This window comes from Heterostelium album (genome assembly GCF_000004825.1).
Source record: "Heterostelium album PN500 unplaced genomic scaffold PPL_scaffold3, whole genome shotgun sequence".
In the NCBI taxonomy this organism is placed as follows: domain Eukaryota; phylum Evosea; class Eumycetozoa; order Acytosteliales; family Acytosteliaceae; genus Heterostelium; species Heterostelium album.
The window spans coordinates 2,050,134-2,064,165 of NW_008805065.1; the positions used below are offsets into that span (position 1 = coordinate 2,050,134).

Below are 14,032 nucleotides of genomic sequence, written 5' to 3' on the forward strand. Positions count from 1 at the left end.
ATTAAAAAAACAAACCGAGGTGAATACCTCTCCAGATTGGTGTTAGTTCAACCCACATTGACAACAAAGAGTCCTTACATAAAATTGTGTAGCTAGCTTTTGTTAAATTTTTATTTGAATTTTTTCTTTTTCAGGGGTGTTAGATTTTTTATTTTTAATTTAAATGGTTTTTCTTTTGAATTTAATTTAATTAAATTTAATGTTTATTAAGTTCACAACAACAACCTTAAATAGTAGTGAAACTTGTTGATCTTTTCCACCATCATAAATATATACATATTATAATTATTATAATCTAATAATAAAAACAACAATAATGTCTGAAGCACCACAACAATTAAGTGTCCTTGATAATCTTTACCAAATGTTTGTCCATGTAAAGACAAACAGAAATCAAGAGTTGTCATATGATGGTAAATGTTATAGATTATTTGGAAATAATGAAGATATAAAAAGTAAATAGAAAAAAGTTATTAACTATTTTTTTTTTTTTTTTTTTTTTATAGAGTTTTCCAAATTATATCAATCACAACTTGGTTTCTCTGAGAATACTATGAAGGGAATGTTCAAAGCATGTGACACTGATAATGTAAGATCATAATCATTGATACTATTAATAGCTATTACTGATTACTAATAACAATAATTATTATAGAATGGAAAGATTACAGTTGCAGAGTTTGCTGCTTTGGCCAGTATTGTTGTTGATGGTACTGTTGAGCAAAAATTGGGTTTCTTGTTTGCTGTTTTTGACAATGATGAATCAGGTACCTTGGATTTCGGTGAACTCGACTTGATTTGCAAGAGTATCGTATCAGTTGGTAAACACGGAGGTAAATCAGATGCTGAAATCAAGGAAATCACCGATAATCTCCACAAGGCCGATACCAACGGAGATGGTACCATCACCATCGATGAATGGATCGGTTACGGTCTTTCCAACCAAACCATTTCCTCATTGCTCGGTCACTAAACACAATGAAAAACAAAAACAATCAATTATATAATAATAATAATAAAAAATTAGTTAACATGTAAACTTAAACTTAAATAATAATTACAAAAAAAAAAGGGACTAAGATCTTATTCTTTTTATTATTAGTTTATTAGTTTATTTATCTTCACTTAATTTCTTTTTCTTTTCGGATGAAGGTGTTTTTGGTGTGGCAGCTTTTTTCTTTTCTTTCTTGGAGGTCGGTGATGCTTTCGTCTTTTTGAGTGGTGGTTCGATGTTGGAATCCAAGTTGACTGTTATCTGATCGATACTGTTGTTCAAATCCATCGGTATGAAGCCTTCTGTTGTGTTTGATGAGGCTGCTGCTGCCGCTGCTGCTGCGGCCGCCGCTTTCTTCTTTGTCATCTTTTTCTCGGTGCTTGGTGTCGCAGCTTTCTTCTTCTTGGTGGAGGAGTCGGTCTGTACTGAACCGCTACTTGCCGAGAGATTGTCCACAGAGGTATCTCCATCGACTTTCTGCGATTTCTTTTTACTGGCCTTCTGTTTGCTATTCGGTGTCGTCGATGAGGATGACTCCTCCAGTTTCACCGGTGTAGAGACAACCGACATCGAAGAAGAGTGCAGACTGTCTGTCGATTGATTAAGATCTACGCCACCAGTAGAAGCATACATTTGGAATAGAGGTTGTGTTTGTTGTATATTCAAAGGTGTAGATAGAGATGCCGTTGAAAAAGAATCACCACTTTGACTAATATTATAGTTATTATTATTAATACTATTAATATCAATGTTGCCAGCAGCTGATGATGTTGTAGTGGTGGTTGTTGTAGTTGTTGTTGTTGTTGTTGTTGTATTACTAGTTGGTGGAACTGATTCATTCTCTTCCTCTACGGGTATAGCTAGTATCTCTGGTGTCATTTGCATGTCATCGATCTCCTTCTGTAGATACTCTTTCTGAGCCTTTAGAATCTCACAGTGATATCGCTTCTCCATATAATACTTTTGGACATCGAGCAGTGTGATGATATCCTGTTTCAAATCATTGTACAATCTTCTCGCCAAAACATTATTGAATGGTTTACCGATGTGAAGTTCAAAGAGAGTTGCATCCACTCTCTGTATTTGTCTATTGTTTTGCGGTGACTGTCCTTTTTCATCCATATTCTCAAACTTTCTCTTATTCTTTTTCTAATTTAATATAAACAAACATTAATTATTAATAAAACATTCTTTCCATTCTATTAACAAACAAAGTTAATTTAACTATATATATATATATATATACATACACTCTCAGGTTGTATATCTTGTTGACTATAATGTTTAAGTGGGCCATTTGAAACTGCAATATTTGCTAGCTTTAATATTGATTTACTGTCCCTATTATTGTTATTAATAATAACATATTAGTAAAGTTTAAAAAAAAAGATAAGAAAAACAACAAACAACTACATACTTGCTATGCTTCAAAAGATGTTTCTCTATACTTTGATATTTCTCAGCGAGTGACTCTTCTTCCTCTACTTGTTCTTTTGTTAAATGGAATATTCTATCTGATTGTAACTTTCTTTCTGTTTCATAAACTATATATCAACATATTATTATATCGATATAATAATCAAATGTGATATTAATAACTAGTTAAAAGTAATAGATTCATTAATAATAAACAAACCTTTGTTAAAATTATAGTTTGTTAATGGGTTATGATATGGATCTTCCTCTGGTTTTGTTCGAAGTTCAATCAGTTTCGATTGTATCTTGTAGTAACGATCCTTTAGATCCTCGATGGTACGTGCAACACTTCCTTGATATCTATCGTGTACAACAACGAATCTAGTATCGAACTTCTTTGCCAAATCCAACAGTTGATCGGTATCTTCTTTCGTCCAATCAGGATCTCTCAAATACAATTCGTATTCCTCTTCATTATATATGAGTACATCCATCTTCTTATTAAATCTACAATATTTATAATCTTTATAATAACAATTAAAAGATTAATATATGAATAACAATTATTATTATTATTATTGTTGTTGTTGTTGTTGTTGTCTTACCATCTTTCTTATCAGTTGATTTAGAATAGTGATATAATATCATGTTGTCTGGTCGAGAATTATTTCTGAATCCACGTTTCTCCCATGATACCTTTACTTTTCTCTTCTCTTTGAGACCGACATTTGTGATTGGTGAAGCAAATGTAAGTGTTTCACCTTCTAGATTGAGGAATGCCTGTTGGAGTTTGTCGATAGTCGATCCACCTCTCGACGATGAAGATCCCTCTAATTTCGGTGTTTTCTGCTTATCTTTTTTCTTTAGGATAGAATCTACCGTCGATGAAGTAGTGACTCCCGACTGAGATACACCTAGAATATCTTTAACATCTGACATACTGTCTACTCTCTTCTCTCTCTTTGTTTAAATACACATAAATAACTTAGTTTAAAAATTTGCAAAAAAATTTGAATTTTTTTTCACCTTAAATTTAATCAACTCAGTCCTATTATATCCACAGTTATAACAAACAAACAAACTAACTAGTGATCTTCAATCAAAATCAAAGTTTAGTTCAATTTAATTCAATCAAAAACTAAACTTTTAGTAAAACTAATAAAAAATAAAAAAAGTTAATTTATTTAAATTAAAAATAAAAGGTAATTATTAAAAAAAGTTATCTTTTTCAAATGAACATTAAATTAAATAAAACAAATATATATTGATAGATAATTACAAGACGAGTCTAAATATATCAAAAATTGTCTAATTGTCTCTATTTAGTACTTTATACTTTTTTTTTTGAATAACATTTAAAATAGTATAAATAAATGAATAAATTGTTGATATCTTTTTGTAATTCTAACCTAATTTGGTAAAACAAAGATATAACGATAGACAATTACAAGATGAGTTCATTGATATTAAAATGGTCAAAAAATAATATATTCCAATACTTCAAAATAAATAGGTAAAAAACCTATTAAATTTAAAAATGAGTATAAACTATAAAACAAACAAGTTAATGTTTTTAATTATAAAGTAATGTAATTAACAAATAATACAACTATTGTTGTTGTTGTTGTTGTTGTTTGATTTGTTTGTATCTTCGTCATCGGCTTGGCCCGTAGTGGTTGTAGTGACGTTTTGGTTTGGTTTTGGATTTAATATTACATTGTTGAGGAATTTGATGACGATTTGATCGAGCCAAGCTTTGTTTGGAAGTGCTTTCAACATGTCCGATGGCAGTTTGGTGTAACCGATCACACAACCAATGAGTGCACCACAGACAGCTGCATTGGTATCGGCATCACCACCCTCTCTAATCAGCAGATCGATCGTCTTTCTAAAGTCATGTGGTGATCTAACACCCCAAATAGCACTTCCCATGCATTTGTAGGTGTAACCAATCGTTGTTTCATCGTCCAACTTCAAATCGCTCAAATCCGGTTTGCTCCAAAGATACTGCTGATACTCTTCGAACTGCTCCTTGGCTTCCTTCTCTGAGAATTCACCTTTGTAGCCTTTATCGACGAGCAAACGATCGATGACCGATTTCGCTTGTTGCTCAGCGTCTTTTATCCATTGCTCGATCTGCTCTTGTGACACGCCGCCGCTAGTGTTGTTCTCTTTGAAGTGTCTGATAATGGCGGATTGTATAGAGGTGATAGTAGTACATGATATCACACATTTCGGATCCCAGTGAGTCAGCTGTGCACAGAGTATAGAGTTCTTCTCTACTTGTTCGGGCTGGTCGAAGCTGGCGCATCCGAGAATCGATGTTCTCATGACGGCACCGTTGGCAGCCATCTTGAAACCCATTCTCTTTCCCATCTGAATCCAAATCTCTCTACTCGATTCAAGTGGATTGCTAGTGAACTTTGAATGCATAGTGACACCCATAACAGTCTGGCCAATGCCCATACCATGCAGGTCACCGACCTCTGGGAATCCATTTTCGATCCAGTGTTTCAGTTTCTTTGCTGCATCCGGTAAGTTTACAACACCACCATTCTCAATTAACATATTCATCAAAACTATAAGTTGATCTGTATCATCAGTCCTACAATAAACATAATAATGATATAATATGTTAACTAAACATCTCTGTACATTAATTAATAATAATAGTTTTAGATTGGATTGTTGTTGTTGTTTTACCAGTCACCTTTGTCCCATCTTGAATTATGTCTATTGGTAACATAATCAGGGAATGGAATTAACTCTCTAACATCTGGATATCTTTGTTTGACAGCTTCTTTATTCCAAAATTCGGTGGCTGTAGTTGTTATTTAGGTTATTTTAAATTGGAATATTAATAATATCTACAACATTTCGATGATAAAGATAGATTCATACCAAGACCATATGCATCACCCAAAGCATTTCCATATATCAAACCGAGTATATGGTCAATATATTTATTCTCTTTTTGAGATAAATATTCATGTAATTGTTCTTCATTCATTGAATTCATGATTTTATATAAAAATAATAAAGATAATAATAAATAACAATAATAATTGATTAAAAATGGTATTAATAATAAATAATAATAATAATTAAAAATAACGAACAAATCTCAAATTAAAAACACTTATTACTGCTTTTATTAAATAATTTTATTAAAATCTTAAGAAAAAACAAAAAAAGATAAATTCTTTGAAAGTTTTTAAAAAGTAAAAAGCTTATTAATGTTTTGTTTTTATTATAAATAAATATTATTGAACTTCTTTTTTATGTCATAAAAATAAAAAATAATACAAAAAAAATAAAAAATAAAAAATACAAAAAAAAACCCCATTTCATTTCAAAAAAAAAATTTAAAACACACAAACCAACCACACCACACTTTAATATATTTTTTCTAAAGAATAAATTAAATTTTTTATTAGTTTAGTTTCATCATACAATATTACACAACCATCATAGTTTTTTAGAAATAATAGTTAGTTATTACTATTACTATTGTACAATTCTCTTTTTTTTGAATTTAAATTATTTATTTATTTTAAAAATAAAATAAAATAAATAGTTAAAAATCATTGTAACCGCTACAACAACCTTCATTACTATTTGACAAAAGTACACAATACTCTACATTTTTTTGATAAATATTTAGTTCACAATTGCAAAGCAAATCAGAACTCGTTTTATCAAACAAAAAGAAAGAAAGAAAAAAGAACTATTTTAGTTAGAACTAAAATATCCAACAATACTTTATTATTATAAACCTGAGGTATGTTTAAAAAACAATAACTATAAAAATCATAAAACGATTTTGTTTTGTATTGCATTGCATATGCATTGTTTTTACCAAACGATTGATCTTAATAATAAACTAAGAAGAAGAAAGAGTAATGCAAAAGTTGTAGTCGAGTCGGTAGGTGCTATGCGATTTACCACAAAATCAAACATACCACTCACTCACTCCCAACAAAACACAACACACATAGCACACACCTCTAAAACCAAAAGCACACACACACGCCAACATAGAATATAGACACCACAAGTGTTGTTGTCTCATTGCAATTAATCAAAACATGACTTATATACCACACACACTTTGCTGTTGCCGCTACTAGTTGTTTAAACACATAACACACCCTCGAATCGAGGGTGAAATTTCTTGTTGTGTGTGGTGGTGTCTTTTATTCAAAAGAGACTGACTGTGTGGTGTGCTGTGTGTTTCTCTTGTTGATCCTTAGGTGAGGTGTGGCAACCCATATGGTTTATGTCAGACCCACACACACAACACACACACACACGTTCTAAACACATTATTTTTTTGTTTTTTTTTTTTTTTTCTTATTTTCTATTTTTATTTTTAAATCTCTATTTTTTAGTCTATATGGTCAACACCACCACACACCTTTAAAAATCAAGTATCTGCTTGTGTGTGTGTTGAGGGGGAACTTTTCGTATATTTTAAAGGGCGTGTCTCTTCAACAATATCTATCAAAAACAGGCTAGATCCAAGACTGTCTCTTGATCTGTCAAACTAATCAAAAACCAATTTTTTTTTGTGTTCATAATATTTTTTTTTGCTTTTTACTTTTTTTTTTTTTTCCCATCCTTTATTTTTTTTTCGATTGTGTTTGCTTTGCATTTGCTAATTTATTAAATCTATATGGTTTTTGCTGACTTTGTCATTATAAATCACTCATTGTTTGTTTCTCTATCATTAAAATTATTAATCTTATTTTATGCTTGTTCTCGAGTTTTCCAAATATTTATTTAAATACAAATAAATTATTGTTATTAGTATAATTATTATTTTATTGTGGCCAACGGCAATTGTTGAATCTCAAATTATCTTTGTTACTGCTAATATTCGACATCTTATTACCCATTAGTAATTCAGAGTTCTACAATCTATTTTTATTTTTGATTGTAAGTGTTGTTAATCATATGAATAGAGAGAGACAAACAGAGATTTGAATACCTCTAAATTTATATCTTTAACCAACACTCACAAACAAGCACACATACACATTAAACATAACCTGTACCAACACACGATGCTCACATTTGAGAGAGAGCAGCTGCTATAATAAAAATGGAAAAGAAAAATATAGAGTGTGTTTATTTTGAGTGGAGATGTGGTGAAATCTGACACAACACAATTTTAACAATTCAATACAATACAAACATCAATAAATAATATTAATAATATTAGTATTGTTAACACACAAGAAACCAATCACAAATATATAAATTTTTTGATCAAGTAATTGTTATTTTTATTTTTAACACACGACAAACAATCAGGAGCATCCTCATCACAATTCAAATATTCAGTTCCACTGAATTAAATTAGACAAACAAATAAATTTGGATCTACCACTGGTTATAGCACTTACACAACTCAACACAACACCCATTTCAATTATAATACATTAAACAACACACCTCACACACAGTGGCAACCATCTTTATTTATTATCTTAACTATTCTCACCAATCCACTGCCCAATATAAGTAATGTTGTCGAATCAATCACTTTCTGATCAACATTTAATAATAACATAACAATAGAAAAAGAAAAAGAGAAAAAGTGACTGATTATCCATCAATCAATCAGTCAAACAACCAACCATAAGCCAATATTAATTTGATGTGACGATGATTTGATTGTTGTTGTTTTTATTGTTTTTGAAAACCAAAAATAAGAATAGCACACAAATAGTAATAATACCACCGAAATCTCATCATATCAAAAACAACCACACACAAACCAATAATACAAATAATTTTTTTTTAATTGGTGTGGTTGTAATCTCCATTCAAAGTTTTACAGTTGAAATAATTATTTAATATAAAACAAAAACAACAACACAATTCAATTATGATGCTGATGAGCAACATTAAACAGACACTTTTTATTTAACCCCACCACACACAATCATTCACCCCCTCCGATTATGTGGGAATTATTTACAAATTAATTTCCATCTTAGGGGTTGATGTTTTTTTTTTGTTTGGGTTAATCATTAAAAAAAAAAAAAACTAAAAAAACCTCATTCAGCTATCTAAAATTAATTTTTGTAAATTCACCCCACACAAAATAGAGTGATAAATTAAAAAAACAAACAAAAAAAGAATTTAATTTAAAATTTAAAAAAAAAAAAAAAAAAAAACAAAATTCACACTCTGCTAATTAAATTAAAACCCCCACCTTAATATATTTATACATTGTATAATACCAAAAAGAAACAACAACACCACAACCTCTAGAGATAAAACAACAACAATTATTTATATTTTTTATTTATTTTTACATTTAATCATATTATTTTTCTAACAACAATAAAGACAGAGATTATCTCACCATTATCATCACTCACTCACCAACTCACTACACTCTCTCTCACCTATCTGTTTATCTAACCTAGAATAGATTAGAATAGAATAGAGTGTTGTTGTGCTGTTATATTATTATATCACTACATAATTATACATTACTCTTCTTTTATAATATTAAATTAATAATAATCATCATATTTGCTTGACCCAAATCAAACAAGCTAACCAACTAACTAACCCACCACTCTCTTTCTCTTCTCGACAACAATAAATAATTAAATATTATTTTGAAAATTAACTCTATTTGTTTCTATATATTACAGTTGTAGGTATTAGAAATATAAATTTAGTGTTGTGCACATTGGCAGTAGTAGCTAGTAGCACACAATCAAAATCACAAATCAATCAATCAAAACAAATCAAAACAATATTTATTTATTATATATTTTTATTTATTTGGATTGATTTAATAATAATAATAATAATAATAATAATAATAATAATTTAATAATATTTATTTTAATCACCATTTATTTATATCATTCGTCAAAGAAACAAACTAAACAAAGTGAATTTGTTTTTGGTTACCATTATTGTGTTGTGTGGTTAAATAGTAAATCCTATTTCCACAGTCTAAAGTACAAGCATTAACAATTTCATTGGTATTTTTATGTGTTATAGTAGTTGGTGGTAGTGGTGGGGTTGTTGCAAAAATATTAATATGTAGTTGTTGTATGACCACTACCACACCCACACTCAACACAAAACACACTCAACTCAACAACTAACCCACCCACTATCAAAGCAATTACCACCACCTACAAATAATTATTCATCAAATGGTGTTGTTGCCAATCATATCAAAACAAAAATTACACTTTTTTTTTGTTTTTGTTTTTTTGTATATCATGAAAATCTTTTTAAATAATGTAATATGAACCTATTTATATTGCAAGCGTAGATTGGTTACTTTTCTATCTAACATTTATCGCTATTTCTATTAGTAGTGAGCAAGTTGTTTGAGTTGAAAGTGAGGAACAACTACCGCTCACTAAAACAACAATATCACAAACAACAACAATTCACACCCATTTATGTCATCAATAGAAATTCACTTACTACTCAACTACTACTGAAGTAAGAAAGAAAGATAGAGGTAATTGCGCTCTCTCTTTCTTAAGACATCTCATTTGGAAACCACCCCCCACCTCCTCATATCAATAACATGTTGACAGTTATTATTTTAGTGGAAAAACAAAAATATTTGTTACAACAACATATAATTTAATTTTGTTGTTTGTTTGTTTTTGCAGTTGTCTGGTATTGTTTACACCCAATAGTTATCAATATGATGATGATGATTTGAATTATTGAAAAATTCCAAATTAAATTATTAAATCATTTATTTAATTAAATTTAATTTAATTTAATTTTATTATTATTTTTATTTTTTCTTTTTTATCTACAATATTATATGTTGTGTGAAAATATATTTAACTCTCACTCACTTCTTCTCACTCAACCCTAAACCCAACTAAACAAACCAAACAATATAATTATATTAACAACAACACACAAATTTCAATTTATTATCACAAAACCAACAATAACAACAATCAATTGATTGGAATTCCATCCTGTTTGTTAGTCCTTCAAAGATTTTTCCCTTTCCAACAAGCTATCATCATCTTTAAATATATTCGATTGTTAACAAGGTTGTTGTTTGTCATCTGGTCACCCACAGGTCCAAACAACAAATTTAAAGTAATTACCAAACAACTTTAGTTTATACACACTCTCACCAACAACAAGAGTGGTTCTCAAAACACTATAATCAACCAATAGCTTTGAAAAACAAACATTTAAGTTTATTTATATATTTTTTTTTGTAACGGTTTGTTGGTAGTTCCAAATGAATACCCAATCTTAAAAAAAAAACCACCACCTTAAACTCTTTAGTTTCCCACAGTAACCCATCCACCTTTCTAAATCACGTGGTGTTTGTTTAAACACTAGAACCATTTATCATATTGTGTTTTAAAACAAAATATCTGTGTTGTGTGTCATAATTTGTTAGTCCCCCAACCCGAATTTCCGTGGTACCCCTTCACCACCAAACACAATGTTTCCAATTCAACCCATATATAAAATATTTGTGACTTTTTATTTTCAATAATAATAAGCCTATTGCCAAAGTCATACATGATATCATTTACACATAACACACCCATCCAACAATAATTACTTAATGTGTTACTACTACTACGATATTTTTTGTTTAAACACAATTGTGTTCAATCATGATCTTACTAACCACAATAATATTTTTTTTTTTTTCTTTTACTAAATATAGAATCTTGGTTTATAGATTCATTTGAATTAATTAAAACCAAAGTCGCTACATCTTCTCCAAAGAGGCTCTAAAGAAAACTAAGATTTTAATCTTATTTTTTTTAGAAATAAACTAAAGGAGCAACACTATTTATTTGTCATCGCCATGCTACCAGTATCTTCAAATACCAATTCAGCTACAACCAGTTCCTCAGCAACTTCTCCTCAATCCATTCATACAGACGTTAATCTCACACTTCCACTGCCATCTATATTTCATAATAACACCAACAGTATGAATCCACCAATTCTTTTCTCACCGTCTGCTTCGTTGACACCATCTTTTATGTTGCCATCCTCGCAATCCTCCATGTTGTCGCACAACTCGAACATCTTCCAAGATGCCTCCCAGCCGTACGGTATGGACATGCCAAACATGGTCGAGCAATTCAACATGCACAGCCATGCTGGTCACTCTGCTCACTACTCACCAGCCATTCAATATCCCTATTTGTACCTCCAGCAATCGGCTGCTCAACAACAACAAGTCCAACATCAACATCCATCACACGCACATCTCGGTCAAGCCAACGTTCAACAACACCAGAGCTCACCGGCTGCTGCCACTACCACCACACCAACCAAATCTGTAAAACGTAAACACAACACCACCGAAAAGAAGGAAACAACTGCACCAAACACCATCCCTAAATGCACACGTTGCTCAGAGTCTGCTTCGTGGAGACACGACAAGAGAAGATGGTGGTGTAAAGAATGTAAGAAGGCTTTCACACCAGGTATCTCTAAACTCCAGAACGCCTCACCAACTCCACAGACTCAGATGCCAATGGCTCAACACCAACAATGGGACCAACCCCAACCCAACAGCTCACAGAATACACCACCATCGGTTCCACAGAATCCAAACCAAGTAACACCGGTCAGCTGCAATTGTCCAAGCTGTGGTGGTACCGCCGGTTGGAAGCATGACAAGAAGCGTTGGTTCTGTAAGGACTGTAAAAAAGCATTCACCCTACAACCAGACGGATCCATGCCAACCTCACCAACCTCACCAAAGCCAAAGAAGACCAAACAAAAAAAGAACGCCGCTGCCACCATGCCAGTATCACAACCACCAACCTCGTCGACTGTAAATAACCAGCTTCTCCAAGCTAACACCCATTTGGCCCAGCCACAACAACTGCCACCATTCAACAACACAATGTTTTTGCCACCACTAGGTACCAACAAAGAGTTGGTAGGAATGCCTTTCACCCAGATGCGTGTCGGTCCAGTAAACTCACCAACCTCAAACACTCCACCATCTATTCCATCGCCATCGTCAATCATGAACATGCCATCACAGGTTTCGATGAACAACAACCTCCTAGTGAATGGAAGTATGATCAACCCAAACCTTTCGCCGACTGGATCATCAAAGAAGATGGCCAAAAAGAAAGAAAAAGATATGACCGGTAATGATGGTCTCCAAGTTTTAGTAAGCGTCGACAATGGTCTGCCTGACCTGAGCAGTAGATCGATTGGTGACCTCAATGGAGTTTCAGATTATTCAAAGATGACTCAAAATAAGTATCCAGTTCAGGATCTCAGATATATTGCATCATAAAAAATGAATAGAGGCGAGACAACCAAACAATCAAAACACCAACCAATCAACAACCACTTTTGTCAAACACAACTTTATCAAAACAACCAACAAATAACCTTGAAAAACTAAAAAAAAATATCAAACAGACACCACAAAACCAATCAATCATATAAATCATCCGTTAGAAACAAACCAAAACAAACAAACCAACCCACCATACACCATCAACAAACTTATATATTTTGTGTTGATAAAAAAAAAACAACTCTAAAACCATCTCCATATATTTTAGTATGTTATATAATTATATAATTATATCCTCAAAACAAAAACTCAATCATACAGATAAACCACATTAATTTATAACAATTAAATTGATGCCTGGAATAATATAAAACCCTCCCCCTATATATCTTTGTTTCACCTATTCTTGTATAAACTCCAAAATCTAAAATAATACTATTTTTAATAAAATCCATTTAAATTTAAAATAATCTCTTTCTTTGTTTATAGCTTTTTTGATTATTGTTTAGTTTGATCTTTATTCTCTTGTGATTTTCTATTCATTTCAGCTATTTGAGCATCCATAACCATTTTTATCTTTCTATCTTGAACTTGTTTATTATAATTACATATTGGCCTATAATATCGTTTGTGTTTATTTTGATAGATTGTTAGTTATTGTTAAAGTTCTTATGAGTTCAAATAAACTTACCAATAGGCACCTGCTACTAATAGAAATGTTAATACACCGAAATCTGCTGCTTTCATTGGAGTTTCTAATGTGATTGATTCATTAGTTAGTAAAGATTTGATTTAGTTGCATTTCAAATGATAATGATGATATATAATAGTTACTTGAAGTAAATATATTTGTAAAAAAGGTAACACCAACACCAGAACCTATACCGTATATCAGAGAGTCTTTAAAACATGGTATTTTCGAAGGGTTGTATCTTTCCCAGAATGTAGTTGGTTCTTTAGTATCTATAGGATAAAGATTGATATTTTCATTCTCTGTAATCGATGTATTTGCTAAACCCTTTGGTTTCTCATTTGAATTACTCATTCTTTAGATCTAATTTATTTAGAATATAACAATAAACAATAAGCAAGGTAAAAGTATTAGTTAATGATATCATTAAAACAAAAAAAACGAAACATTAATTTTAATTTTTTTTGCATAATTTTGATTGCTAATTGCGACACACTGATTAGGTAATTGAAGCATCGATTGTTAGTTAACACACATGATTAAACTTTAATGTATAAATGTAAATAGATATTGATATAGATATATATATATATAGAATTGTAAAATTAGAAAAATA

At 31.0% G+C, this 14,032-nt stretch overlaps 5 protein-coding genes across 5 annotated transcripts; 2 read left to right on the forward strand and 3 right to left on the reverse strand.

Moving 5' to 3' along the window:
• Positions 1 to 316: 316 nt before the first annotated feature.
• Positions 317 to 973, forward strand: PPL_03390 (EF-hand domain-containing protein; the record flags this gene model as incomplete). Its single annotated transcript, XM_020574355.1, has 3 exons — positions 317 to 455; positions 507 to 589; positions 656 to 973. 3 exons carry the CDS (start codon positions 317 to 319, stop codon positions 971 to 973), a joined length of 540 nt encoding a protein of 179 aa, XP_020436427.1.
• Positions 974 to 1,111: 138 nt separating this feature from the next.
• PPL_03391 (SANT/Myb-like DNA-binding domain-containing protein) lies at positions 1,112 to 3,349 on the reverse strand (the record flags this gene model as incomplete). The annotated part of the gene is made up of 5 exons (XM_020574356.1): positions 1,112 to 2,143; positions 2,245 to 2,335; positions 2,412 to 2,538; positions 2,631 to 2,933; positions 3,016 to 3,349. 5 exons carry the CDS (start codon positions 3,347 to 3,349, stop codon positions 1,112 to 1,114), a joined length of 1,887 nt encoding a protein of 628 aa, XP_020436428.1.
• A 199-nt stretch (positions 3,350 to 3,548) lies between these two features.
• Positions 3,549 to 5,429, reverse strand: PPL_03392 (ADP-ribosylglycohydrolase family protein; the record flags this gene model as incomplete). Its single annotated transcript, XM_020574357.1, has 4 exons — positions 3,549 to 3,565; positions 4,018 to 5,015; positions 5,114 to 5,231; positions 5,282 to 5,429. The coding sequence occupies 4 exons, from the start codon at positions 5,427 to 5,429 to the stop codon at positions 3,549 to 3,551; spliced, it is 1,281 nt and encodes a 426-aa protein (XP_020436429.1).
• A 4,240-nt stretch (positions 5,430 to 9,669) lies between these two features.
• Positions 9,670 to 12,719, forward strand: gbfA (G-box binding factor; the record flags this gene model as incomplete). The annotated part of the gene is made up of 4 exons (XM_020574358.1): positions 9,670 to 9,690; positions 9,869 to 9,917; positions 11,115 to 11,178; positions 11,219 to 12,719. The coding sequence occupies 4 exons, from the start codon at positions 9,670 to 9,672 to the stop codon at positions 12,717 to 12,719; spliced, it is 1,635 nt and encodes a 544-aa protein (XP_020436430.1).
• A 504-nt stretch (positions 12,720 to 13,223) lies between these two features.
• On the reverse strand, positions 13,224 to 13,770 carry PPL_03394 (uncharacterized protein; the record flags this gene model as incomplete). The annotated part of the gene is made up of 3 exons (XM_020574359.1): positions 13,224 to 13,341; positions 13,417 to 13,480; positions 13,560 to 13,770. The coding sequence occupies 3 exons, from the start codon at positions 13,768 to 13,770 to the stop codon at positions 13,224 to 13,226; spliced, it is 393 nt and encodes a 130-aa protein (XP_020436431.1).
• Between the last annotated feature and the right edge of the window lie 262 nt (positions 13,771 to 14,032).